General features: G+C 46.1%; 2 protein-coding genes across 2 annotated transcripts in view; both read left to right on the top strand.

The window, feature by feature from the left end:
* Positions 1-5329, top strand: part of CACNG4 (calcium voltage-gated channel auxiliary subunit gamma 4) — a 44260-nt gene extending 38931 nt beyond the window's left edge. Inside the window, exons 3-4 of the mRNA XM_049811666.1 lie at positions 14-154; positions 994-5329. Of these exons, the coding sequence (XP_049667623.1) occupies positions 14-154; positions 994-1532 (680 nt within the window). The 3' untranslated portion in view covers positions 1533-5329. The remainder of the gene's footprint in view (positions 1-13; positions 155-993) is intronic.
* A 4478-nt stretch (positions 5330-9807) lies between these two features.
* CACNG1 (calcium voltage-gated channel auxiliary subunit gamma 1) lies at positions 9808-19780 on the top strand. Its single transcript, XM_049811674.1, has 4 exons — positions 9808-10248; positions 16292-16366; positions 18523-18660; positions 19412-19780. The coding sequence occupies exons 1-4, from the start codon at positions 10008-10010 to the stop codon at positions 19636-19638; spliced, it is 681 nt and encodes a 226-aa protein (XP_049667631.1). The 5' UTR covers positions 9808-10007; the 3' UTR covers positions 19639-19780.
* Positions 19781-26316: the final 6536 nt, after the last annotated feature.

Raw genomic sequence — 26316 nt, 5'->3', positions numbered from 1 at the left:
GTCTCCCCTCCAGGCATTGTCCGTGCCTCCAGTGTGTTCCCCATCCTAAGCACAATATTGCTGTTGCTGGGAGGACTCTGTGTTGGAGCAGGAAGGATTTACAACAGCAAAAACAATATTATTCTCAGCGCTGGGATTCTCTTTGTTGCGGCAGGTATGTTTTCCTTAAATTGAGTCCTTAAGAAGTGCTGCCTTTTTAAACTGAAGAGGACTGTGGAAAAGCTTGCTGGCAGTTCTCTCCCTGTACCCCTTTCGTGGATTGAGGGCACCAGCAACATCACACTAGGCAAATTTCTTAAGACAAAAATACGTTTTTGAAGCTCTACAATAAGTATATTCTAGAAAAGCTTTTAGTTTTCCTGAAAAAGGAAGCTAAAGTCAGTAACAAGCAGCTTTTACACTATTTAAAATGTATTAAATGTTAGATGAAGCAGGTGTCTCTTACATCGAGGGCCTTTTTCTTTTCTTTTATATGATGGCAGAAAAGATTCACCTATGATAGGTGAGCCCATTTTTCACACTAGAAACTTCTGAGAGAGTCAGCCACATTGTTAATAGCTTTCCCTGAAGCTTGGATTAAGCATGCTGCATTTAGATGAAAATTCAGCAAGGTGGAAGAGAACTTATCTTGATCAAGGTGAACAGACATAGCCCTGAGCTCAAAATGTATTTTTATTATTATTCTGAATGTTAGAGTCCCACTAACAATATTAGCGAGCTCCCATATGCTACTTCTTTCCCACCATGGCAATGAAGAAATGGCAACAAATCCTGCTGAATATTTTGGGATCCACGCGAGCATATGTGACCCAGATGTGGATCTATTCTTTGTTTTTCAAGAATAAATGAAATCTTGAGATAAATGAAAGGGTACATAAATGTAATAAAATTTCCCAGTTATAAACTTTGAACCACTCAGGTCCAGAAAGTAACGTGGCTTGAATTTTGTCTTCCCAGTCACATAACCACTGATTTATGTTTTTCTCTCTCTAGGACTAAGTAATATCATAGGGATCATTGTCTACATATCAAGCAATGCAGGTGACCCAAGTGACAAGCGAGATGAGGACAAAAAAAATCATTACAACTATGGTTGGTCCTTTTATTTTGGAGCCTTGTCTTTTATTGTGGCCGAAACCATAGGCGTTCTGGCTGTGAACATTTATATTGAGAAGAACAAAGAGCTGAGGTTTAAGACCAAGAGGGAATTCCTTAAGACTTCTTCCAGTTCTCCTTATGCCAGGATGCCAAGTTATAGGTACAGGAGGCGGAGGTCCAGATCCAGTTCTCGATCTACAGAGCCTTCTCCATCTAGAGACATTTCTCCAGTTGGCATGAAGATAGCAAGCACCATTCCCATGAACGAAATTTCCATGTACACTCTTTCCAGAGAGCCTTTGAAGGTTACGACGGCTGCCAGCTACAACGCAGACCAAGAAGCCAGTTTTCTGCAGGTTCACAACTTCCTTCAGAAGGAATTTAAGGAAGGACTCCATGTCAACATGGTCAACAGGAGAACAACGCCCGTTTGAAGTACCTTCCCTCCTCGCAATTTTTTGAAGAAATACTGAAACAGAATGGATATGTCATGAAAGAGAAGGAGTGATGTTAAAATACCCTCTCACCTCTTTAATTGTGACATGTGTTGAGATAGCAAGTGGAGATCCTCTGGACCAACCTAAAGATGATATTACATGCTCGTAGCTTTTTTTGAAGCTATTTGGAGTTTGTTTCTTTCAGTTCTTGGTGTCACAAGATGAAGGCAGTTCATGTTCCTGCACTTCTGTAGTGTGTACAAAGTCTTGGAGAAACTGCAAAGGACTTGCCACCAGTGTGTTTTACAGGATTACAGAAAAATTGTTGTACGACTTTTTTTTTTTTCTAATATTGACATCCCTTAATACAAACTTGCAAATATAATTTATAACCAAGCCCAAGGATGGATACGAACTACTCATCAAGTGAGCCACTTTCCTTTGACACAGCATAAGCTTTGCCTCTTTCAAAAAAAAAAAAAAAAAAAAAAGAAAAAAGAAAAAAAAAGAAAATATTTTTGAAGGCAACACTTTCTAAAACTGACCTGTGCTACTGAAACCGTAGAGCACCCACGTACTGAGCATTACAGACTCCCTGATGGGGTGGTAAGGGGGTGTCCCGTTTCTGAGTATAAGGCGTCCCTCGGGGCAATGCAGGTGGGGGAGAAGAGGGTGGGTGCATCTTGAAACACCTAGAAAGGGAAGAATTAAAGTAGGTGGGACTTGAGCATATTTGCGAATATCATTTCTTGCCTAACATTTAGAAAACTTGAATTCTCATTTTGACAAGCCCTAGTGCCTGATCCGGCAAGGTGCTGAGTGCTGTCTGTCAGGAGCCCCTATAGACTACTTAGAGCAAGAGCGAGAAGCAGAGCCGAGCCGGGGTGGCCCGCGCAGGCGAAGCCGCCGGTTCCCTGCGACTGCATTCCTGTTTTCCTTACTGCTTCACAAGTGCAACACTAACGCTACTGGAAACTAAGATATCTAAGCAATGTGCGTAAGAAAATGAGAAGCTAATACGTTTGGACTAGCAAAACTTCCTGCAGCGATGGGAACGGAGTGTTAACAGAGTGGATGACAACTTTGTATTTTTTAAAACAGAACAAAAATAATCACCATTTATGAGATATTTATTAAACTCTTTTTATTATGAATAAGTGCCGCATGGTGCAAGGTATAGTTGCTTTTAGATGGAAATGATGGTTTGACCTAATTTAATTTATTTTGTAATGATGAATCTACTTACGTGCAGAGAGCCCACAGAAAACTCTATGCATCACCTAAGGGGGGGAACTAATTTGTACCCTTTGCTTCTGTATGTTTCTAAAAAAGTCTGCTTTTTTTTTTTTTCCTTTTAAATTCCTGCTTTCATTTTTTACACTTAGGCTTGGAATCTCAAAGCTCGAGGGCCTGACTCAAAGGTAATTTAATTGAATAGTATTCATGTTGATTTTAGTGACCACTCGACCAAGCCATATGAGAATGCAGTACCCGATTCCCCCTGGATGAATTAGTTGCAGTGAGAGAGGAGCATCTAATTCCTGTAGATTCCTTTGAATATGTCTGTTGTCTTTGCCCATAAAATCTTGGCTACCAGAAGACTAGAGAAGTGGTGACAAGAAAAAAATCATGATTTAGAAAGCTTGGCTCACTGATGGTGGGAGATCTCAGCCAAATTGTTAAAACCACTTTAGTCTTAATTTATCCTGCGATGGCCGCAGCATCAGTGACTCTGCAATGTTTTGGATACGAGGCTTTCAGCTAGAGGAACCAAGTCCTCCAGGGAAATCCCGGAGGAACCGCCTTAACATCCCAAAAAGCAAGTGGAACCCCCTCTGCCCCCCCAGGTAAACCTTGCTTAAGCCTCTCTCCTTGCAAGAACCAAGACACAATTCTCAATTTTAAATGAAAGTCTTCCCCTAGTCGCTGTCAAGCTCTGCCTAGCCCTCAGCCTGGCAGAGCGACATCATTATTTTGGCAGAGGTGGGTTGGAGCCTTCATCCCTGCTTATTAAGAGTTTCCATTCAGGTTAAAACTCTGCTGGGATCCTTTTTCAAACCTCTGAACTCTGAGAGCTAAAGCAAATGGAGCAATGGGAACGATTTAAAAGTAGAAAATGTTGTGCTACTTTCTGTATCAACACACTATGGAGAAAAATGTTACACACGCTTTTTAAAAAAATTCAAACAGAGGCAGACAAGAAAACTTTTTTACCTACTTTTCGGCTAGGACAACAAAATAAGAGTTCTAAAATTATTAAAGTTCTTGATGAAAGGTTTTTTTTACAAGAATCTTTATGCTTTCAAACAATAAATTATTTCCTACTTTTTGAGACTTCGTAATATTAAAATACTTTGATTAGCTATGATAGAAGTAGAAGTTTGCAATGAAAAAAAAACCTTCTGTCTCATTAGTGTGTCATACTAAGTGCTAATTAATTTACATCTAATTATAGTCAATGTATTTTTCAAGTGCAATTTCCCAGAACTATTTGTTTCCCACTGTGTTAATAAACTAATAGTTAGAAATAAGTCCTCATCCGTGTTTACTGTAATTAAGAATAAAACCATTCCCGTTAAAACCAGGAGTTAGATATAGGCTGTTTTTCTAAACTCATGTCCATTGAGCTGGAAGCCGACAGTGTGAGGTTTGCTTCGTGCATTGGTTTTGTTCTTTTAATCCTCATTCTCCAGTCAAGGTGTTTAAAACCAACCATCTGATTCCAGCCAAAGCCCAAGGCTTTTCTACAGCCAGGGTCACACCTGCAGAGGCACGTGCAGTATTTTTACACCACGTCGGCAAAAAACATCTTGCCGAGCATTTCGGGATGCTTCTCTTTGCCAGAGCCTCCTCCCGCCGGAGCAGGGCTGGTTTCAGCAGCTCTGCGAGCACGATGCCCTGCTTCGGTTCGAGACGGAGCATCTGCTCTTTTTTTCCAGTAGGTACCTTTGAAAAATGGAGCTGGAGTACTCATGGGATGCTCATGGGACACAGGGTCTGGACAGGGAACAAAGGCACGGGGAGATAAGAGGGACCAGAGCTTTGACCTGTGGGAGAACGGGGGCTGCGATTTAGAACTCATGGTCTACGTCAAATCGCAGCGCAGTAATTTGTTCAACCAAAGCAAAAAAATGTTGTTTCATTTGACAATTCCAGTAAAAAACAAACCCCCAAAAATCAGTCTTTTCCTGTGGAAAACTTTGATTCTGGCAAAGCTGAAAAATTTGCAGCATTCCTACCCATGAACAGTGTCTTGCTCCATGGCTGATCTATCTTAACAGAATTAGATTGTGCCTGGACTTTGAAACCACTCACGATATTAAAAATAAATAAATAAATAAATAAATCTGTTCTTTCACATCTCTCTGGCTTCCCTGGACAGCATGAAACACAATCTAGCCTCCCATTTCTCAACAAGGCCTGCAGATATCATCATATCATTAACAATAATCAGTCTTTTGGTATTACCCTATAACATACTGTAACAGCAGGCCTAAAAAGAAATTGCTATTGGATCAGATTGAATTTTCCAAAAACCAAAGTTTCAGGTATATCATCAGCTCTCTCTTCCTAGTTTCTATACACAATAGGAGTAATAGGAGAAATCACTTCATATGCCCGTACATCTAACAATAACCTATTTTTATATTTCCTTTTCTTTCTGTATGGATCACATATCCACAAGGGCTAATATATCATGTCCCTTGAGGTTACAGTTCTGTCTGCAGTTCTAAAGTGTTATTTCCACTGTGCTTCAGTTCTACTGGTATAACCACAACCATGTATAATGTACTTAATCCTTACTTTTTAAATAAACCATTTTAAATGTATTCATTTTTGTGTGGAGAAAGGTATATAGATTTTTAACTTCCAAATTCTCAGAGCTGAGATTTCAGTGTTTATTTTTTTACATTTCTGCCTATTTTGATTGCAGCTGGGAATGTTACTGGAAGCCAATATAGCAGAGGAGAAAAAACTATTCTTGTGGTCTCACAGACCACAAAATCTCCAAGATAAGATATCTTCACAATATTTCCAGTCATTTGGGTTAAAAACTAAGAAAAACCTTCTGTTTTCCAGCTTAAACTTGGCCCTTATGAGACACACTGCTTTCAGTGCCTGGTTTAAGACTGGTATGGTGGCTAGAGGCACCACCATCACGAAAAATAAGCCAGTGTCTTCTGAAGTGCTAGCCCCGAGCATCTGCTTTGCCTCCACCTTCTGAGGTTTCACATGAATTCACTTCCGAGCATCCTCCTCTCCCTGATCCTGTCCATTTTGCCCGAAGAAAGCTCGACCCTGCGTGCTGAAGCTCCACGAAAGCCTTGTTCTGATCACCACCGTAAAATCCCGATGGCACGAGCGGTGCCGAACACAGGTTGGCAGCTCAGCAGCCTCTCGCCGCTCCCAGACACCCCGAACCACCTCTGTATCAGAGACAGTATTTTGTCTTCAAATACGTCTAACTTCACCTTCCCAGTTCCCAAGCCTCCAGATTGTCTTTAAAGATGAAGACTGCCTGTGTATCTCTATCTGCCTGCCTCTCCCCGTACGTACGATCAATTGGCATGTCTGGAGGGAGGCAGGGAATTCATCTTTTCAAATGCCTCCAACACCCAGTAGTGAAGCCATTTAAAGCTCAAGCCCAAAGCTGGTTGCCTTGAACTAAAATAAATAAGAGGCCCTTCGCCCATTGCCGAGCAAGTCTGCGGGTAACTAGTGACCCCACGAGCTGCGCCTGCCCCGCTGCCGACAGGGAGGTATTAAAAAGAGATGTTGTTTGAGGGGGAAGCAAAGACAGAGTCCTTAAGGCTTTGGAAAGTGGGAAAAGAGTCCAGTGAGGAGGATGTGGCATTTCCTTGGAATGAGAAAACTAACGAAACGGGAGGTGCCGAAAATAAAAGGGAATGAAGAGTGCTCTGCACCTGTCTGCAAAACGGCTCATCTTACAGCCGCCGCCTTCCTTCACCAGAGCTGAAGGGATCGCTTACCGAAACGGCACACCCGGCACGGCCGTCGGGTATTTTAAGAGAACGAAGCTGTGGCTCAGACGTGCGGGCAGCGGCGGGGATGGCCAGCCCTGCCTGCGCTCCATGGGGCTGCTGCCGTGAAAAAGCTGGGCTGTATCCAGCGGCGCGGTATCGCATCTCTTCCTTCATGCCCATGAGATTCTATGAAAAAAAATTTTTTAAAAAACAACCAAAACACGCACGCACGTTTTGCTCTTGCATTCAGTGATGGCAGGATTTCAGCCCCAGAATTAGGGAGCTTTTGGAGGGTACCATTGGCAGTACTCCCAGGTATCAGCTATGCAGAGCTGACCACAACCACAGTGGTCTTACCACACTGGGGGAATGCGGGCTCAGGAGATTGAATATTGCTCAGGAGCTCGAATATTGCTCAGGATCTCTCATTTGAAGAAAGCTGTTTGCTGAAGATGCATTTGAGCTGCGAGGAGACCAGGCGCAATCTCCTCTGCTCTGGGTTATTCTCACCTGGGAAGGGTCTTCTACAGAACATCGTTCTGCAAGAAGGGAACCACAGAACTTGGTTAATCTGGTTGTGGTAAATACTGAGGCTGGTCTGGAAGAAATACAGAAAAGTGCAAGTGCTGGGGAGCAGAGCCAAGCCAATGCCTCTGCTAGGGAAAAAATAATGCAATAGTTGGTCTTGAGACACCTCCTTCAGCATTTTCTCCAGTAGAGAAACATAATTGTGTCTCTTACTCACTGCTGCTAAAGCGCAACTAATTACAACCCTCCCTGCTTCCCAACAGGTCCTCATTAATAGTCTGTTTATATTTCATGTGATATCGATTTTTAAATATGAATACTTGCCAGCTGACACAGGGAGACTGCAGGAACCATTCCTAGAGGATTAGGTATCGTGGTCTTCTGGATGTGCGGAAATCTTTTGGGGTTTCCCTTAGTCCTTTGCTCCTCCAGAAACCAGTTTTGCTTTTGTCGTTTGGGTGCAGCTCATCGATGCCCACCAGCCCCCCCAGGGAGGGCAACTTCGCCTCCGCACTGAGACAGAAGTTCCCCGTTTGGGGACAGAGGCTCAGCCCATGGGCAGAGGAGCCTTTTGGCTCTTGCCACGGTGGTTGCAGGGGAAGCGGTGATCACCAAATACCTGCCGGCAGGCCCCAAAAACACACCGAGCCTGCTCTGGGAGGAGGAGGAGGCAGGAGCATCCTTGCGATGCGGCTACATCAGCTCATGTAGCAAAGCCACAGAGCCCATGGGGAGCAATAACCCCACAAAATAGTTTCTTTTCCCTTGGGATGGTGGCTCTAGGTCACTTTTTGGGGACTGGGGACAATGTTTCACCTCAGCTGCAGTAATTTGAGTTTTCAGTCTCCTGGCAAGCCGCTGCCGCGCACATTGAAGCTCATCGAAGCTCGTTCACGCTCCCAGCTCCGCTCTGCAGGGGAAGGGAGGGAAGGAAGAATTTTTCCCTTCTGATTTCACCTTAGTTGTTTCCTAGATGTTATTAGGAAACTCAAAACAAAACAAAACCCTGAGGAACTTAGCCAGATCAGAGGACCTAAATGAGAACAAAAAGCATGATTCTTGCCAGCCCTGGAAGAGACACAAACACCAACAAAAATACTAAGGGCTTCCCACCCCTGCGGTCCTCGTAGGTTGTAATTAGTCTAAAGCATGATCATTAGCCCTTGCTTCCTCAGCATGCAGAACCTTGCTTTGTGCCCGCATTTGCAAAGTCACATTCCCTTTCCTCCGCCCAACTTGCGGAGGACCTGTGGAGTTTGTAGCATCAAGGAAGCAAAGTCAGGATGCAGCTCCCAAGATCGACTGACATCTAGAGAAATTTAACAAGAGACTAGTTCAAAAGAAAAGGCATTACATCTTTAATGCATTCCTTTTCTGGTTTAAAGTCTGTTCCCTCCAGGTTTTTCCACTTTCACGAGAACTCTCGGTTCTGGTTTAAATGCAAATATTTCTCCCAGCCCCAACAGGGCACATCGCAGTCCTACACAAGGCTGCGAGCAGCTTCCTTCGGATGTGACCGTGGCCTCCGGTCCCTGCCTTGCCCCATTTCCCCAGTGCTCTTCCCAGTCGCCTTCCCCTCTCATTTTGTACCACGTACCTTCGCTCTTTCCCAGCGCTCCCACCTCCCCAGCAGGACCGGGGCTCCAGCTGCTGTACCAGGTTCAGATGTGTCACCCTGCTCCCCAGGGGTGTCTAAGCCAGCCCTGTCACACATCAGGCAGAGTAATGTTAACCCCTTTAAGTCATATTTCAATTACAGATATTTCGGATCAATATTTTTTAACTTATTCTTTATTTTCTCTCCCTTTCCCACACTCCCCTATCACCTTAACTCCTTGCTTCAGATTGTCCTCATTAATTTGAGCTGACACCTCTGCACCTTTATTTTGACATCAAATTGGGGTGTTCATAAAACAGGACTGGAGTAGCTTTGACATTATCTTGACGTGATAACATGATATTTGCAGCTTTCCACTGGCATTTTTTTAACCATTCTTTTGACATTCAGGTACTGTCATCCTCCTCAGTTTGACATCGCAATTGTAATGTCATCTCCATAGTGGCCTCTGCATTGACATTATCATCAAATTAGCTTTACGATCAGCTGAAATATCAAAGGGAAGGAGAGAGGCTGGCCCCAGCCCCAGCAATCTGGGTTCAGGGTGACAAAAGTCACTTCTGAAAGAAGGAAAGGATGTGCCGAGCGGGTGCTGGAGTTACTGTACGCATCGAGGCAAGCCTGGATGGTGGGAAAGCAAACGAGCACTCGAGAGGTTTTGCATTAGAAAAAACAGGCACGAGGCCAAAAAAAACCCAAAAACCAAAAAACCGCCCAACCCAAACCCCGACTACTCCGAATACTTCAGGTTAGTTGAAATAATTATATTAAAAATAAACAATAAAATAATTAAGCTTGCTCGTTTTACCACGGCGCTCAGTTCTGGAGGGACGTCCAGCTCTGCGCTCCTCGCAGAGGCTGCCGTAAGCTGAAGGCGTAGGCGTGCAGTTTGCGGGCTCCGGGGCTATTAAACTATTTAGGATCAGACTGAGCTCAGGCCCGGCGCTATTATAAACACAGATGTTTTTATAACCTCGCTGAAAAGTTAATCACCCTATTAATGCCTATTTCTGGGCATGCCGCGAGTCAAGAGATTACAGCCTTTGAACGGCGGCTGGAGCGACTCTGGGCGAGCGCCCGCTCGCTCGGCTCGTGGGAATCCAGAACAAACCGGGTGGGATGGGGCAGAAAGCTGAGCTCTGCCGGGCTCCGCTCTCGTTACGTGCATTAATAGCCTCCTCGCTACGCTACGGCTGACACAGCCCAGCAGCTGTCTGCGGCCGCCCCGCTCTCCCCGGGCGGCGCGGAGCTGACATTTGCCGACGTTCAGATGCGCCAGGATTTCGAGAGACCTCGCGAATCACCCGCCGCGCTCCGCCGGGAGCGCCGGTCTGGAGCGGGATGGATGAGAACAAACCCCTGAAGGTCCGGCTGACGTTCTCCGTGATCCTGGTTGGCGTCTCGCTCCTGTTTGCAGCCGTAGTGACTGACCACTGGGCCGTGCTGAGCCCCAAAGTGGAGGAATATAACGCCACCTGCGAAGCGGCTCATTTCGGGCTATGGCGACTCTGTACAAAGCGGATTTTTATGCGGGAGCAAGGTCCCAAAGAGAAGGGCTGTGGGCCGATAAGCCTGCCAGGAGGTAGGTGACCACCCACCGATGCACGGGAGAAAGCACCAGGGGGTCACGCCAGGCTTTGCTTAGGAGGTTGCAGGACGTGGCAGAAGGAAAAACAGGGTCCGCGCTCCCGTGGCACTTAATTTGGCGCGGGGCTGCATGGGGCTGTTTTCATGCTGGTCTGCAAACACGCCTCGTTGTCACCTCTCTTGCTGTAAGCGCGCGCTGTGCTGCCTTGCACGTCTGTTTGTGACCATATTGGAGTCTCCCGTGCAACAACGACGGTGGCAGGGAGAAGGGGAGGAGGATCGGACACGGTGGCAATCGCAGAGGGAAATTGGGATGGAGGAGGTTTGGCTGGCATCAGCCAAGGGTCCCCTCAGCACAGGGGCACGCTGACGGCAGCGGGCAAGAAAGAGGATTTATGGGTCCAGAATACATAGCTGGATCTGGAAATCCTAAAGATCCAGCTAGCTATGAAGGAACAGCCTGTTCACGGCTGGCATTAGGTTATCTCCAAGCTATTTCAGTAACAACCGTTTCTCAGGGCAGGGAGGAACAGGGACCTGCAGTATGCTTTGCCAACTTCCAAAAAAAAAAAAAAAAAAGTCATAAACTGAGTTTGAAGCAATTTCTCAACAACTTACTGAGCCTTCTCACCTCTCGGCAGAGGCTGCCTGGTCCCACACGCGTCTCCACCACGGTCTCCTCCGGTGCAATCGATAGGGAGGGCAACGGGGGAGCGGGCACGGCTGCTTTCCGGGAAGACCGTTACATTCCCATGGTAAAAGGAGCTCATTATGTTTTTGCTGATCGCAAAGTCAGCAACATTCGCGCCATATGCACTAATACACTCCCTCCGTGACTGAGCTCCGCTGCTTTTTTAGAAGGCTCATAGGGTACTGGATGCTTTCCAGAACAGAAATAACAGGATTGCCTTCACGTTAGGCTCGCTGCTTGAAATGAAATATATATGTTAACACATATTTGAAAATTTCCTGTGAAAAATCTTACTGCCTGGGCTTAGTGTATATTCCCTGTATTACCGCAATTCTTTATCGCTTTGGCCAAATTACATGTTCTGAAGAGAGGAGCTCAGCCTCAGCGTTTGGATCTGCCTCTAACCAAATTTGGGAGTGTGTCATCTGTACACTTAATGTCTCTCATGAAGGTACTTACGAGCCTAGAAATATATTCCTCGCTGTACGCTTTTCCTGGCACGCAGAGGAAAACTCCCACAAAATGAAAAACAATAGAAATTGGTGGATAAACACCCAAAATTGCACAACCGTGGGGTAAATATAAAACTCATAAATATCCAGCTGTCTGCAAAAAGCAGATTCGCAGGCGGGGCAGCATGAAAGCAGCTACTATCTTTGACAGACATCAGCATGTGCTTGCACAGGCATTGAATCACGTCCCAGCGTTGCTGTTCTGGCGGGGACAGCAAATAACTGGGTGGTGATGGAGGGGCTGAGCCATCCGCCCCTCCCCGGAGGTGGTTTTCCAGTTTTTAAAGATATTTGGGAATTTGGATGACATCCTGTGTCGGAACCAGCATCCGAGGTTTCAAAGGGTGAAATTTGCACCTGGGTTATAATATAAATATTTTAATCCCTATCTTACTGATGTGGGGAACACAGCGTGGGTTGCGGGGGGGAGAGCGCGGTCCCCACGGATCCGGGCTGCTGAACGATGCTGCGTCCACACGGCTCGCGTTAGATTGATTTCACACTTCTGGTAAGAGATGTCGGCAGGGAAACACCAGGGTTGTGAAACCTGCAGCAAGTCGAGAAAACGTGAATGAACAAACATGCAGTAAAAGAGCAGATGTGGGCTACTGGTTTTCCTGAAAATCATGAGACATAACCAGACATTACTGCCAGGACTGGAAAAGAAACGTAAGAATTTATCACTGCATTAATAACCATTTACCAGTCACTCCCTGAGGAGGAAATGGATGGCATGATTAACATTATTTATTAGGTTTTGAGCTCAGCACAGTGCAAAATGGGGAGGATGATTTGGCTCGCAGTCCACAAAGCAGGACTGTGATTTAGGCAGAGCTTTAAAATTTTACAGCGCTCTTCCGAGGATGTTGACAAATTGGAAAGGGCTCAGCATCCTGCTGTAAGAAATAAAAAGATCAGGGAAATGGCTGTTAAAACCAGGCAAATTCAGATTAATACTGAGATGTTTGTAGCTGTGGTCAGTGGGCACCGGGGCAGTTTACTACCGGCTGTAAACTGAATTCGCCTTCGCTGCCAGTAACTCCAGCGTAGGTGCTGCCCTACAAAGTGTGCTCTTGTGTGCCGGCACGCTGGGCAGCAGCAGCGGGGATGCTCTACAGCCTGCGCGTGCTGCCAGCGGGTTAAAGAGGTCCTTGTAAATATGGGAACCCGAGTTCAGGCCACCGGAGAGGAAAAGCACTCGAGCAAACGGGTTATCAGCAGGGCTGTCTCGTACAAGAGACTCACTCTGCAAGACCGGTATGAAATTAAATTGTTTGGAGACACCAAACATGGAGTTTTTGCCATCTCCAAAACTCCATGTGTGTGTCAAAGGTTCTTCCCTGGCTCACCGGCCAGCTCGGAGCCCAAGGTCTGGCCCCCTCCACCGCTCAGCCCTCACCTGCACGCCCCCTCTAATCTCAGCAGCAAGTCCTGCCTCCCAAACTTAACTCAAGCAGAATCCAGGGTTTTTTTCTAACCATCCAGCCTGCCACAAAACCCCACACGCTAGATTCAAGAGCAAGGTGGGCTCCAGCCCCTTCCCAGCCTGTCACCCCAATGCTCACGGGTGACAGCTGCCACCTCAAAACTCTGCAGGGCCCGAACCTCTCGTGCCCTTTCTTCTTCCCCCACGAGGTCTCCACCTTGCAGACCCCCAAGGTTCAACCGTAGTCCGATGGGATTGCGCTTCCGACGGGATCCAGCCCTGTGGCAGCGAGCGGCAGGAGAGGTTGGCTCTGCACGGATAGAGGAAAGATGAATTGGCCCGTTTGCCCCCGCAGAGCCGTCACCCAGGAATGGTGGGTTTGAAGGAAAGGGACCAGGAGGGCTGTAAGGATGGGTGACCTGGAAGGGGGAGGACACCGCGTGATAAACCACATTACATCCCTGAAGTTCACGCGAGCCGTAACGCACAAAGCCCCTGGACCGTTCCCATCAGCGCACTGAGGTGACCTCGTGGCAGAGAGATAATGCAATCAGGGGTGGAGAGAAACAAAGATTACCACACAGTTTTCATCCATTATAAAACCCATTTTAAATCCTATCCATTATGTAAATGTGGTGTGACACAAATGAGCTTTTCTCTTATTCATAATGGCACGAGAGAGGTATTGAAGTGCCTCAGTTCTCTTGAATAACAGGGACCCTTGTTGAAACAGATATTCCCAGCTCAGCAGAGCACTGAAGCATCTTTAAAACAATATATCATTTCACCAAAACCAATCTAGTTATATTTTTCAGCAATAAATGCATTTGCCAAAAACATCTCCCCTAGAGCTAACCCACTTCTGTGATAACCCCATTCATCATACCTTGGCAGAGCTTTGCTATAAGCCACAAGACACAGAGGCAGCACTTTTCCTGCAGACAAGTCCATCTCCAAAAGAAGATTTTGTGCGTTCCCCTTGTGATGAGCCTTCACGGACCGGAGGGTGGACCGAGCTGGTCTGGGTCACCTGCAATGGACACGAAGCTGTGCCGTGTCCCCCATCACACCACGTCCAGATGGCTTCACCTTGGGCTTTGTACAGTCAACATGCCTGGGGGACTGCTTTGAGTTCAGGCTTTTCAGAGAATTAATTAAAAGCCAAACCAAACAATCCAAAAGAAAGTGTCCCAGTTTCATCCCGTCTCCCTCCCCTTTAGCACAGGAGCCAAAGGATCTCCAAACTGGGATCACCAGACACGACGCTCAGCCTCGGCCACCACTCGCTTGCTGGCAGAGGCACACAACCTCCGATCTGGGGTTCAAAATCTGTTATTTCAGTCATAGAGGTCTGAGTTCAAATGTTTCCTCCAGTCGTTTGCAAGGATAATACAGAACAGGTCAGGAGATGCCAGAGCTGAACATTAGCCTAGTCTCCAGCAAGGAGAAGCTGCAGATGAAATAAAAGTCAGCTTATAAAATTAAGTAGATAAGATGGTCTCAAAGGAATCTTCGACTAACAGGCCCAAAAACGCTGCTTTACAATTGCCTATCTCCTGGGAGACGGGAAATAAATCCTCCTCAAATCAGTAACTCCAACATCTGCCATTTACATAACAGGAAAAAACCCCACAAGAACCAACAGGTAACACACAGTACGCCGGTCCCGTTTTGCCACTAGAAATTAATGCTGTAAATAACCACCGAAATGCACGATGTGCAGAAACCTGCAGTGCAGCCTGCATGGTCCTGCACCCAGGACCTGGCTCGGGCTTTTCCCCCGGGACCTGCGCTGGGGCAGCTTGTCCCAGCCTGGATGCTGGAGACGACCACAAAGTCCTCCCAGACTTTTCTCCCAGCATCTCCTGCAAACTGGTGCTAAAACTCCGTTACTTAATGGACGAGAGATGCTGGTGTTAACCACCGGCCCCTCGCTGCGGGCAGTGCCTGTATTTTGTGCAATCTTGGCGCGATTTCCCGGTCTGATGGGAGTCCAACCTGGGGTGCAGGAGGGGTGCTGGGCAGGCGCTGAGCGTGTCCTCTCCAGCCCGGTTCAGCAGAATAGCGCAATCAGAGCTGGCGCTGCTCGACGCGTCTCTGCGATTGCACCCTTCCAGCCAAATTCCTGGCGAGCAACTGTTCTCCCAGCTCCGCGCCCCTTCAAACCCTCAATTAAATCAGTTATAAATAGCGAGAACACCCTCCACCCTAACCCTGCTGCTGCCAAAGCTTCGAGTCAGCAGGTCCTCACCAGACCCTTCCCCATCCCGCTGAGATGCTGAGGCTGAAAGCCTCCTCTGGAGCTATTGAGAGCAACGACATCGTTTCGCTGGCTGACTCCCACTAGGCCGAGTACGAAACGATACCGTGGCCATCGAGAGACTCAGCTAAAACTTCCCTCCTCCCAGTATCCCCCTGCCCCACAATCTTGATCCCTGTTCACTTCATAGCCGCTCTATAAATACCCCACGTACCTGGCAGCGTGCTCACTTTAAGTCCAGATAGAGGAACTTCATAAAGTTCCTGCTATCTAGCTATGCTAGCTTATCAAATTAACTTAATCAACCGGTCTGATGGGAGTGAACTTCGGTAAAGCCAGGTTGTGTGAAAGCCTCTTTGCCCTTGATGCAAATGGCTTTGATCAGTCTTCCCTTCCCCGGACAACTGTTGGCGGCTTCTGATAGTTTTTGCCTTTTTTTTACCGACAGCCGAAAAAAAGGCCCTTAGCGTCCCTGTCGTAGTAAAACACCACGTGCTTTGCTCCGTTCCAGCAGCCTCATCTCTCGGACCCCCCCGTAGCGTGGTGACACCCCCTCCCCATGCAGCAAACATCCCCACGGCTGCTCCCCACCACCAGCCGCTGCCACACAGGGGTCTGCGAGCTGGGGGAGGGAAGAGCCAAGAGAAGGTGGATATGGACACTCCATCCTCCCTTTTTGGAGTCCAAGCTCGCCCCAGGAGCGGCGACCCTCCTACGGCCGATGCCGCTCCGGAGCGGGCTGGCGGTGGCGAGGGGAGGCGAGCCGAAATGCCAGCTCAGCCGCGGGCACGGTGGGTCTCGTCGCCAGGAGATAGAGCTACACGGAGAGGCAGAAACGTGTGATGGCCAAAGACAGAACGAGAGAAATGATCTGTAATTCGTATTTTTGGTAGATGAGCAATCAGCGCGCAAAGCTCTTGGAGGGAGCAGCCCGCAAAAGGTATCAGGGGGGCTTCAGCCTTGGCATGTTCGTGCCACTCGCCTGCTCCCGAATAAAACAGATCCAACTCCAATTTCTCGGTATTACCAAGGGTAAGGAACCTTAAAATCATTGCAAGTTTGATACATCAATAAAAAGCAAATTCAGTTTTACTACATTTTATCAGAAGTTTCCAAGCACACAAAATTAAATTTCCTTTTCTCTTTCAGAACACAACTGCTCCTACTTCAAGCACTTCACTCCAGGACAGAGCTCGGAGATATTTGAAGTAACCACCCAAAAAGGTAAGAATGATCCTGAAAAATATTTTCCTAACTGAGGCGCATACAAGATCTAAGGGAAAGGGGTTCCCAAAATGCGGGTTCAACCCTGATTCCACTTTAAGCAGTAGAGGCATTTCTATCGGATACAACCAGCTGGGAAAAATGTAAAAAAAAACCCCCATGCTCTGAACAAGGTCAAATGCCAACTTCCTGGGAAGAATAATTTTTATATACGATCACACTCATAAGTGTGATTTTACTTAAAGTTGTCCCACAAATATATAACAATGTCAATGCACATGAAAACTGCAAAAAGTCTTTTCAGCCTAAAAATTACTTTACAACATTGGCACTATCTGCGACACACTGAGCCTTTGCCATCAAAGGAAGAAGACATTAATAAAATCTAAATTAATAAATCCTACCCCAAGCAGAGTCTTGACCCTGAAAAGAAGTACAGAGACTCTGTGAAGACCATTAGGAATTTTACGCTTCATATTGATTTTATATGAAAGTCATGTAAAGAGCAGAATGATCAATGGAAGGAAGGAACAGAGATCCTACAAAGACACACACGGTCAGCGTTTACAAAGCATGGATTTTTGAAAACACTCTTTCACAGACAAATTCCATGTTTCTAAGAAGTCCCTGATAAAGCCAAATATTTTTAGCACTCATCTAATGTGCTCCCCTCTCTTTCTCATCCTCTTATTAAGGACAAATTCTTTTCTAGTTTGCCACACGACATATTTTGCTGTAGAGTAAGTGAACTGATGATTACATTACACATATTAAACAATCTGCTTTGCTTCCCGTGGAAATTATAATGGTGGAAAACCCTGCACACAAGTTTTCAAAAAGAGCAGTTTCCTAAGACAGAAAAGACTGGGAATTTTAAGTGGCTAGAAGAGCATATATCTGAACTACCTGCTTTTGCTCGTTTATACTATCAGATCCAGCCATCCGATCTTAAAAATGGACCCAATAATGCCTTAGCCATTTCAGAAAAAAAATCAGGAAGAATTTCTTTTCTTTGAAGCAAAAGAAAAAGCTTAAGCCCCAGCCAAAGACTTTACATTGAAACGAACTCTTTCAGGCAGTTCCAGCACATAGTAAAGGGAAACATTATTAAGGAAACATAATTAAGGAAATTATAATAAAACAGTGGTATGAAAAGCAATGAGAACAAAGACTGATCTGCTGTTCCCTTTCGCAGAAATAGCTACATTTTGATGGGAACTAATTAGTAACAGGCAAAAAAATTCTTCATGATTTTGCCTGGGAGATATTTTTTTTTAAATGGCTTGAAAGGCAAATATCATCAGGCACTATGATGTTCACGCATGGCTACATGTGTTAAATATTAAACTAATCTGAAAACGAATGCAATATGTAAATGAAGGCCTGAATTATTCAATTAGCAATTCTTCCCCTCCATTCAGGCACTGAAGTGTGCTTCAGCTGGGGGAAGTGTCCAGCACACATCTTAGCTGGCTTAGCAAAAACCAAGATATTTTATGGAGGGTTTAATCCTATGCCCTGAAGAAGCTGGGTTTTCACAGAGCTGGAAATCATTGTCTTAAACACAAAAAAAAAAAAAGAAAAAAAAGTACTATGCAAACACTTCACCTCTGGCCTCCTGCCTGCTTTGCCTGCTCAGATTTTGAGCCCTATGGAGCATACAGATGTCTTTCTGCATCGCTACAACATCGGCACCATGCACGGGGGCCTTGTCGGGGCTCTGCAACACAGACGTGGAATAAAAATAGCCTAGAGCGGTCCATTTACTCTGAGAGCTGAGTGTGGAGTGATGGAAGAAACGAGAGTGCGGAGCCCAGTAAGGCTTCAGCAATAACATCGATGCCGCAGAGCTAAAACCACTCCAGCCTAGAGCTTCATCCGACCAACAGAGGAGCCATTTGCTCTTTCTGTAAGCGTTCAGAAAGCGTTCCCTCCTCCTGCTCTGGTTTTATACCCTTCACGTTCAAAAGGTACACGGCCAATACTTGCTGCTGCTTTTATTTGAGGGAAATACTCAATTTACCAAAGCCACCTCTCCACAGCAGCGAGGAGGACACATATTTCTCGGGGTGACCTACTGCAAACTCACCTGACGGGAGCACGCTCAAAATTTGCATACGTTTGCATTTTTTTTGGTGTTTGTTTTGCTTTGGCAGAATACAGCATTTCAGCTGCAGCCATTGCCATCTTCAGCGTTGGCTTTGCAATCATCGGGACAATCTGCGTCCTCTTATCCTTCAGGAAGAAGATGGACTATCTGCTGAAGCCAGCGTCCATGTTCTACACCTTCGCAGGTAGGAGGCTCGGTGCTCACGTACTCGCACTCAATTCATGGGACAACGCAGAGAAATTTAGATAGAGCCTGGGAGGATGGAGACACTTCTAAAAATGCCCCGAAAGTGGAGTTTTCTTCCTAGCCACAGTCAGACTGCAAGTCCCTATGTGGCGCTCCAGCTGAAAATGTCCTGCTTAGCACGCATTACCCAGCAGCTTGTCTGTGTTTTCTCCAAATACCTTTAAAAGGGGCATTTCTACCATATTCCGTGCCAGCCCCAGTCTAAGCCAGGTATATACACTATTCTGTCTCATTTATTAAGACTCAAACCAAAGAAACAGCTGATCCATGCCCAAAACACACAGCTGTCTCCCAAAACCACGAAGACTGAATTTTTTACACGAGCTCGTAATACCTTGACATATCACAGTGACTGAAAGACAAGAGGTGCAAACTGTCACCTCAACAAAAAGCTTACTCAACCTTTGGAAAAGCTCCCTAGGGAATGCAATTATTCCTCCACCACTTTGAGTTTCCCATCCAAGCCTGCCTAAAAGATCACACTCAACAAGTCACCGGCTGACTTGGACGGTCTGCGGTACAGCAGAGCTCTAAGCAGCTGCGAGCGTTGGTTCCTTCACACCTCGAAGCCAGTGACTCACCTGTGAATCTCACTGCAATTCCTGTATGCAAAAAGACAGATGAGGTGGTTAATTAAGGATGAAAAACTGACAGGTGGTTATTCAACCCACTGCTCCTATCTCCTCCAGGTCTCTGCATCATCATTTCTGTTGAAGTCATGAGACAATCTGTGAAGAGGATGATTGACAGCAAGGAGACAGTCTGGATTGAGTACAGTTACTCCTGGTCCTTCGCCTGTGCCTGCGCCTCCTTCGTCCTGCTCTTCATCTGCGGCATCGCCCTCCTCCTGATCGCGCTGCCTCGCTTCCCCCAGAACCCCTGGGAGACCTGCATGGATGCAGAACCGGAGCACTGATGTTCCCAGCACCCATGAAAAAATCCAGAAAGCCTTCTGAAAAGATTTGTATTTTGTAAAATGTCTGGGTCTCACTATACAATGTGCACTCCATTAACAAAGTCATTACTGAACCGAGGCATGTTTAATTGTAATTATTGTTTTCTTCCCTCCCCCCCCCCCCCCCTTGTTGGTTTTTTTTAAGAAAGCAGAAAGAGCGTTCAGCACCAGCACGGGTCGTGGTTGAACGACACTGCTCTGTCGCAATTTGGGGATGCCCTGGGCTGATGTGTTTTCGGGAAAAATCTGCGTGTGAGACAGCTTGTGCCGCAAAGACAGCTCGCTTTAGGGAGATGATGTTGGGTGTAGATCCGCGAGGGGTATCGGGCTTTTACACCTCACTTGGTCAGAGAGAGACAGTGAGAAATTTTAGCTCTGTGGGAAGTCTGTTTCCCCATTCATGCCGTACTCCCCTTCCTCCCTAAGAAAGTTAGCTCACCACTCTGAACTAAGTTGGAGATCCTTATGCTATTCTATTAAACTGTTAAAATTTGGGGGGGTGGAAAGACCAATAAAAAAAAACCCCAATTTTGCCTAGCATCTGGATAAAAATTTCTCCTACAATTTTATACCGGGCAGTTCTATTCTTTTGAATTAAGCACGAAAAACCTGCAAGATATATTGTTTTTGTTCTGCTTAAACTTCGATGGCAAAGCCAAGAAGTACTGAACATTAAGAGCGATATTTTCCTTCAATAAAAAGCATAATCTTCCAGTACCATGATCTTCTGGAAAATTATTTTGATGGATGAATCACCTGGCCCATCAAATTCTGCTAGGTCCAGAATGAGAGTGTAATTCTGGATGGTATTTACTGTAGAGTTCTCATTTGTTCCTTGTGAATGGGCTTTTTAAGAATACCGCACTTTGCTCACTGCATACGTGTATATAAAACTACATTTCAGGAGAAAATCCTTCGTAGCTGCGAAGAAGAAAAGACAGACTAAAACACCCTGGAAAGTCAGCCCTGAAAATACTACAAAAGCACATCGCTGTTTATGCATGCTTGAAGAAATGTACACCCGAGGCATCGCCGATGGGGGATGCTGCGGAGGCTGGGCGCGTTGCAGAGTCCTCGCAGGGCTCTGCTGCGGCCGCCTGCAGCACTGGGGAGGGACTGGGGGTCCCCCAGTTCCATGGGCTCACCCAGTCCCTCCAGTCAAGCCCTTTGCACCATCACGGTCCCGCAGCACCAAGACATTAAGTGTCTTTTTTTTTTTTTTTTTTTTTTTTTTCTGTTCAGTTTGCAGATTCTGCTCAGCATTCCCCCCCCGCCCCCCCAAGTAGGAAAACGTATGTTTTACACTGCAGCTTTTTCACCCAATAATTTAAAAAGCAGGACAAAAGGAAACTGAAGTGTCCTTCCCTGCACGCTCAGCTGCCCACAATTCTAAAGAAAAACAGAATTTGGAATGGAAACTTTCTGATAAATTCGAAGAGGTCTGAAATATGACACGTTCAAGCATTTCAAGGAATTGCCCAGCAATTCTGTGCTGGTTCGAGGGGCTGCCCACGGCCCTGCTGTCAGCCAGACCCCGTCCGGGCACACCGAGCCCCAGCCGCCCCCAGTCAGACTCAGGCACGTCTTCATTTTCCCATCAGTAGAGCGGCAGTGAGAACAGAAGCCTTTTGTGAAGTTGCATTAATATTTTTTCAAGCTCTTTGAAGTTGAAAAGCACTACAAATAACACATATATTATGAAGTTTTGGGATAAAGCATTCATTGGTGCTCAGATCTGAGTATGAGCTTGGGAACTCTGCCTGTCTCTCATCGTGAGAGACAACTGCAAGTCTTCAAGTTGTCACTGAACCACTGTGAAATGCTAAATGGTTTCAAAATCTTATTTTTGGGTACAGAGCTGACATTCTTAATTTGCATTTTCATTGTTTGGGAAAACAGAGGCTAGTTTCTAGGGATCCTTTATAGGCGACAACAGAAAGGAAAGGAGCTGGTGTGACCCCTGCGGTGGCTGATCCCAGGTTGGAATATCCAAACATACGCAACGCAGATTAATCTAAGCAAAGCGGGCAGCAGGGACAAAGGCATTCCTAGCTCAGGCATCATCATCAAAATGACCTCACCTCGGACATGCAACGGGTTGAGGTAAGCGAGGTTTTGGGATGTGGGTCTAAGTTCATCACCCCACGCTTTTCTGAAGCACCATCCCTCTCTTGCAATGTTTCTTCTGGGACAAAGTAATTTCTAGGTGGCTTCTTATCCTGATGGGCCAATTTGTTGTTCAGCCAAGGAGCAGCTTACTCCCTTTCGCGATATTCAAGAGCAAAACGTACATATTTGAGATAAACAGATCCTGGAAGGTCTCACCCATCTCATGCGCGCTCCTGCTTGTGTCAGGGCTGAACGGCTTCGTCCAAGCCCCAGTGAGGGTGATGGAAAGATTCCCAGCGAGTGCAGGGGTTTGGCCTGGATCCAGAGGTTTTACAGCCTCTCTGGACTCACTTGACTCATGAGGCAGAGAAAACACAGAGCTCACAGCAGCGAGACCCTACATCCACAGACGGCAACTCGGGCAGCTGAGCTAGACGCCGCCTAAAGCTCTTAAAAGTCGCTGAGCTTTATTCTCTGTCTGCTCAAAGTTGAGGCTTTTTGATCATTCGCTACTTCATATGGTCCCTGGAAGACTGAGAAGCATGCGGATGACTTCATTTTCTTTTTCCAGGTATTAAGAAATGCTGATGAGGGACCCGTCCGTTAAATTGGTCATTGGTATTCACAGTGGGAAAGGCGCCGCTCCTACAGCAGGTTTGTTCTGCCATATCTAAATCTCTCTGCCAGGGAAGCGGCTAATGTTTTTTGAGAGAGTTAATGAAAGTAATTGGCCTCCATAAAGGAAAAGGAATATAATGTTGGGGCAGGGGGAAGCTGGAAGCAGTTTCAGTTTTCATTCTCTCAACTGAGCAAATAGCATGGAATGGCAACCAAAACTTCAGGAACGTAGCATGAAAATGTGAAAGAAATGTCCTCGCTGGCAGGGATTCACCAGAGAGAAACAGGGATGGGAACCCAGCTGCTACACAACCAACAGGAGCACACGCGGGTTTGGGACACGGCCAAGGAACCGAGTGGGAAACACGCACCAGAGAGAAGAAAAGGCAAATTAATTTGCAGAACAAGGAACTCCCACCAGCCACCATGAAATCCTGAGCGTTGGTCCTGCCACTGCCAGACCCATGGAGACCTTCGGTCAGGGATCCCTTGGGCCCATGACGTTTGGCACTCCACAAACCAACATCACTGCCCGTCCCCTCCTCACGGCACCCACACCGAGGTGCCCCGGGGCATTGGACATGAGAGGCTATTGCGAGATTTTGGTTGCTGAAGTCTGCCCACTGCACTGCAAAGCCCAAGTGTTAAATCACAGAGCCAATGCAACAGAAGACGCAAAGTTTTTTTTATGTTAAGCGTAAGATTTGCCGTTAGGCACAAGGCGCGGAGAGAATCTGCTTCCCTTATTTTTAAATGCTGTGTTGTGTGAATTTAATGTGCAGAAGAGGTGCCAGACTAACAACCCTGAAGAACAAAATGGCCTGTTTAGCAAGCAGCTAGCTGAGCTCTCCAAAGAGTTTATCTGCAAAGCGGTACCGCAGCAGTAACAACCCAGCCCCAGCCAGGCGGGGGACGAAGAGCTCGCCCCGAGCTCGCAGGTCAGCCGGGTTTACAGTACGCAAGGGAGCACAGACGGGCGCAGGCGGCGAGGGTTTCATTCAGAAATCTTGGTACAAACCCCTACTCTTCCCTTAGTCCATGCCTGACAAGGGCCAGCACGTTCACGATGCTCAGGTGTTTGACCACCTTGACATGTAGTTTACAAAGGCACAGGTATACTTAGTTCTTTTTTTATTTCCACTGATCCCTTTCCATTCTTGTCGCTTCCTTGTGGCCATCACCTCTTTTTTTCTCCTTGCTTTGACAGTTACGGAAATGATTTCCAGAAAGTCCCAAAGATCTGAGAATTTTTCTCCCCCTGCAGCGAGATCCTTGGCCCCGCTGCAGACGGGCACTTTCTCTCCTGGGCTCGATGGCTCTTGAGGAACATACCCGACACAAGAGGTCATCAACATCGAGAGGTGGCCGTTCGCAGCGCTACATCCCACCAGCCCCGGGGAGGACCTTGGAGATTAACACCGAGCCCTCGGGCTCCATCCAGTGTGCTAAAGTCAGACATTTGCATGCCAGGAACCTGACCGATGTGCAGAAACTGTTCATAGAATAAACCTCAGTTTAACCTTCATTTAAAATAAGCTTCCATTTTCCATAGCGGCACAATGCCCCTTTGAATGTTGTATTACTTTTAAATACTGGAGCATTAGGCTGCTCGGTACCATAAACTGCACACACAACAATAGGACCTGTTTTAAATGCACCCATTAAATTATTTCAATTATTTCCCCTTTCCATTATCACTAAGGGGCAGGAAAAGAGCATCACATCTTTGTTTTGACTGAAGTAGAAGAGGAGATCGTTCTTGCTTTGTCATACTTGATCGATGTTCTAGCTCCACTGAAGCTACTGAACATAAATTCAAGCCATACAGACATCACATACGCATCTAGACAGCGAGCTGCTTTTCTGCTTTCTACAAAGAAATGCTGAGAAGGGAATAAACTGATTTCTGGCCTACTTTCTTTTTAATAGAACCAGCAGCACAAGTCTGTTTTGGCAGGGCTGCACCCCAGGGCGCCGGTTCGGCTTTGTGCCGACTACCACTGGTCTCACGGAGAACACCGCAATGGCTTTACAGCTGGTCTCTCTCGCGAAAGTATTTGCCCTTCAGGAGGGAGCAAGTCTTACAGAAAATGGACTGACAACGTCTTCTAACTAGGCTTGGGTAATTCAGATCACAGAGCGTTTTCTGTAACTTATCAGAAGGATCTATTAAACCTTAATGAGGTAAAAACTTTTCAACATTTCTCAACTACAGCTGAAGTTGCCAAAACAACCCCCACGCTGAACTGACATTTCCATCGCATTTGCTGTAAATCCTTTTACTTGTTTTGAATGAAAGGAGAAAAAAAAATTAGAATTATTCAATTCTTGCTCCCTGACACAACTAACAAAAAGATACTGGCACAAGTATTGCTATGCCAACAGAAATAGCCCGTATTTCATGCCAAGGAATATGATGTGCGGATTTTTATAGGCATCATAGATCATCACCATCCATCTTGACAAGTTAATTGTCTGCAGTTTTTCTAGGAAAACAAAACTTAAAAAACTAACAAAACAAATTAAATTAGTTGAACGATGATATGGGTAGAGCATGAAGCATCAGGGGTTTGTTGCTCTGGAAATGTGTGGATTCCGATATGCTTGAGTTCACTCCAAAAAGAAAATTTAGAGTGGTCAAAGACACCGCTCTCAGTCCTGCTTATAGCAGCAATGTTACATACAAAGCAAAAGAACTGCTTACGGAGCATGATCTCTGCAAAAAAAAACCCAGCTGAACTTGACCAATCTGGGAACAAAACATTAATTAATCAAAGTAGGGAATAGTAGTACTCACAGGGTTTGTAAAGTCCATGGCAGTAATCACATACTGCTAAGGGTCAGTAATGCCATAGCTGAAGTCAACGGCGATATTCACGTACTGCTAAGGGTTGGTAATGCCATAGCCCATACAATTAAGTAAAACAGTACAAATGATACCAGTTGACGACTTCCAGAAGAAAATATGGATGCAAGGACTTTGGTTCTAACTAGCCAGCTTTTATGCATAAAAGCTATTTATTAGCTGTACTGTGGGAACACTTAAGGCTGCCATTTGAATAGCAGCTAAGCATTATAAAGTGTGAAGATTTATGCTACACAGAACGGAGAGGGGAACTGTCCCTACGACGTGCTCTTGGTTATGAGCAGCTTGACGCTGTGGACAGATCGGAGAACGCATCCCCAGGTGGATCCACCGCACTTAAGTGTCGTACCGAGAAGGGAGACCAGCACCCTTGCAGAAGAGCCTGTGGCAGCCGGAGAACTAACGAAGCGAGACGGGGACGGACCTCGAAAGCTCTGCCCGAGCCCCTGGTGCAGCGGAGCTCTTCTCTGAAACAGGGCGATGCCTGCAGGCAGGAAAGGCAGGAGCAAAGCCGGCACGCTGGGGACAAGCACGTTCATATCCCACGGCATAAAAAACTCTACCCAGGACACCAAAGGGAAGTACTACACCCTCAAAAGGTGTAAATGTTATTTAAGAATCCATCTCCAAGTTACCTCAGCACTCATGGAAGAGAGCGGCATCTCCTCCGGTGTCTTTTTCTGACTTAGTAAGGTCAAGTTTAAAGCTCGCAGTTTCCTAAGAATTCAGTCTTCAAATATTTATAAGGAGACCTACCGGCTGCATTCACTAAGAAACTTTTTAAAGGGTAGAAGGTCTATTTGAAATGCAAAAAAAAAGTTTAATTTTTTAGAGTCCAAATAATTTTTTAAAATCTTTCGCTCAATTCTTTATTAGTTCTTAACACCACACTGACAACCTCCCATGAGACATCCAGATTTTTCTCATGAAAAACTGGAATTAAAGAAAATAAAACCAGAACTTATTCTTAATATTCAATACAAGCTTCTAAATTTAGATCTGGATGACCTTGTCATTTAAATTTTCCACAAACAATGGTGGTTTAT

The sequence above is a fragment of the Accipiter gentilis genome, chromosome 10, assembly GCF_929443795.1.
Source record: "Accipiter gentilis chromosome 10, bAccGen1.1, whole genome shotgun sequence".
Taxonomy (NCBI): Eukaryota; Metazoa; Chordata; class Aves; order Accipitriformes; family Accipitridae; genus Astur; species Astur gentilis.
Note: the sequence above shows the minus strand (reverse complement) of the source record. Positions and strands in the feature narration are given on the sequence as shown.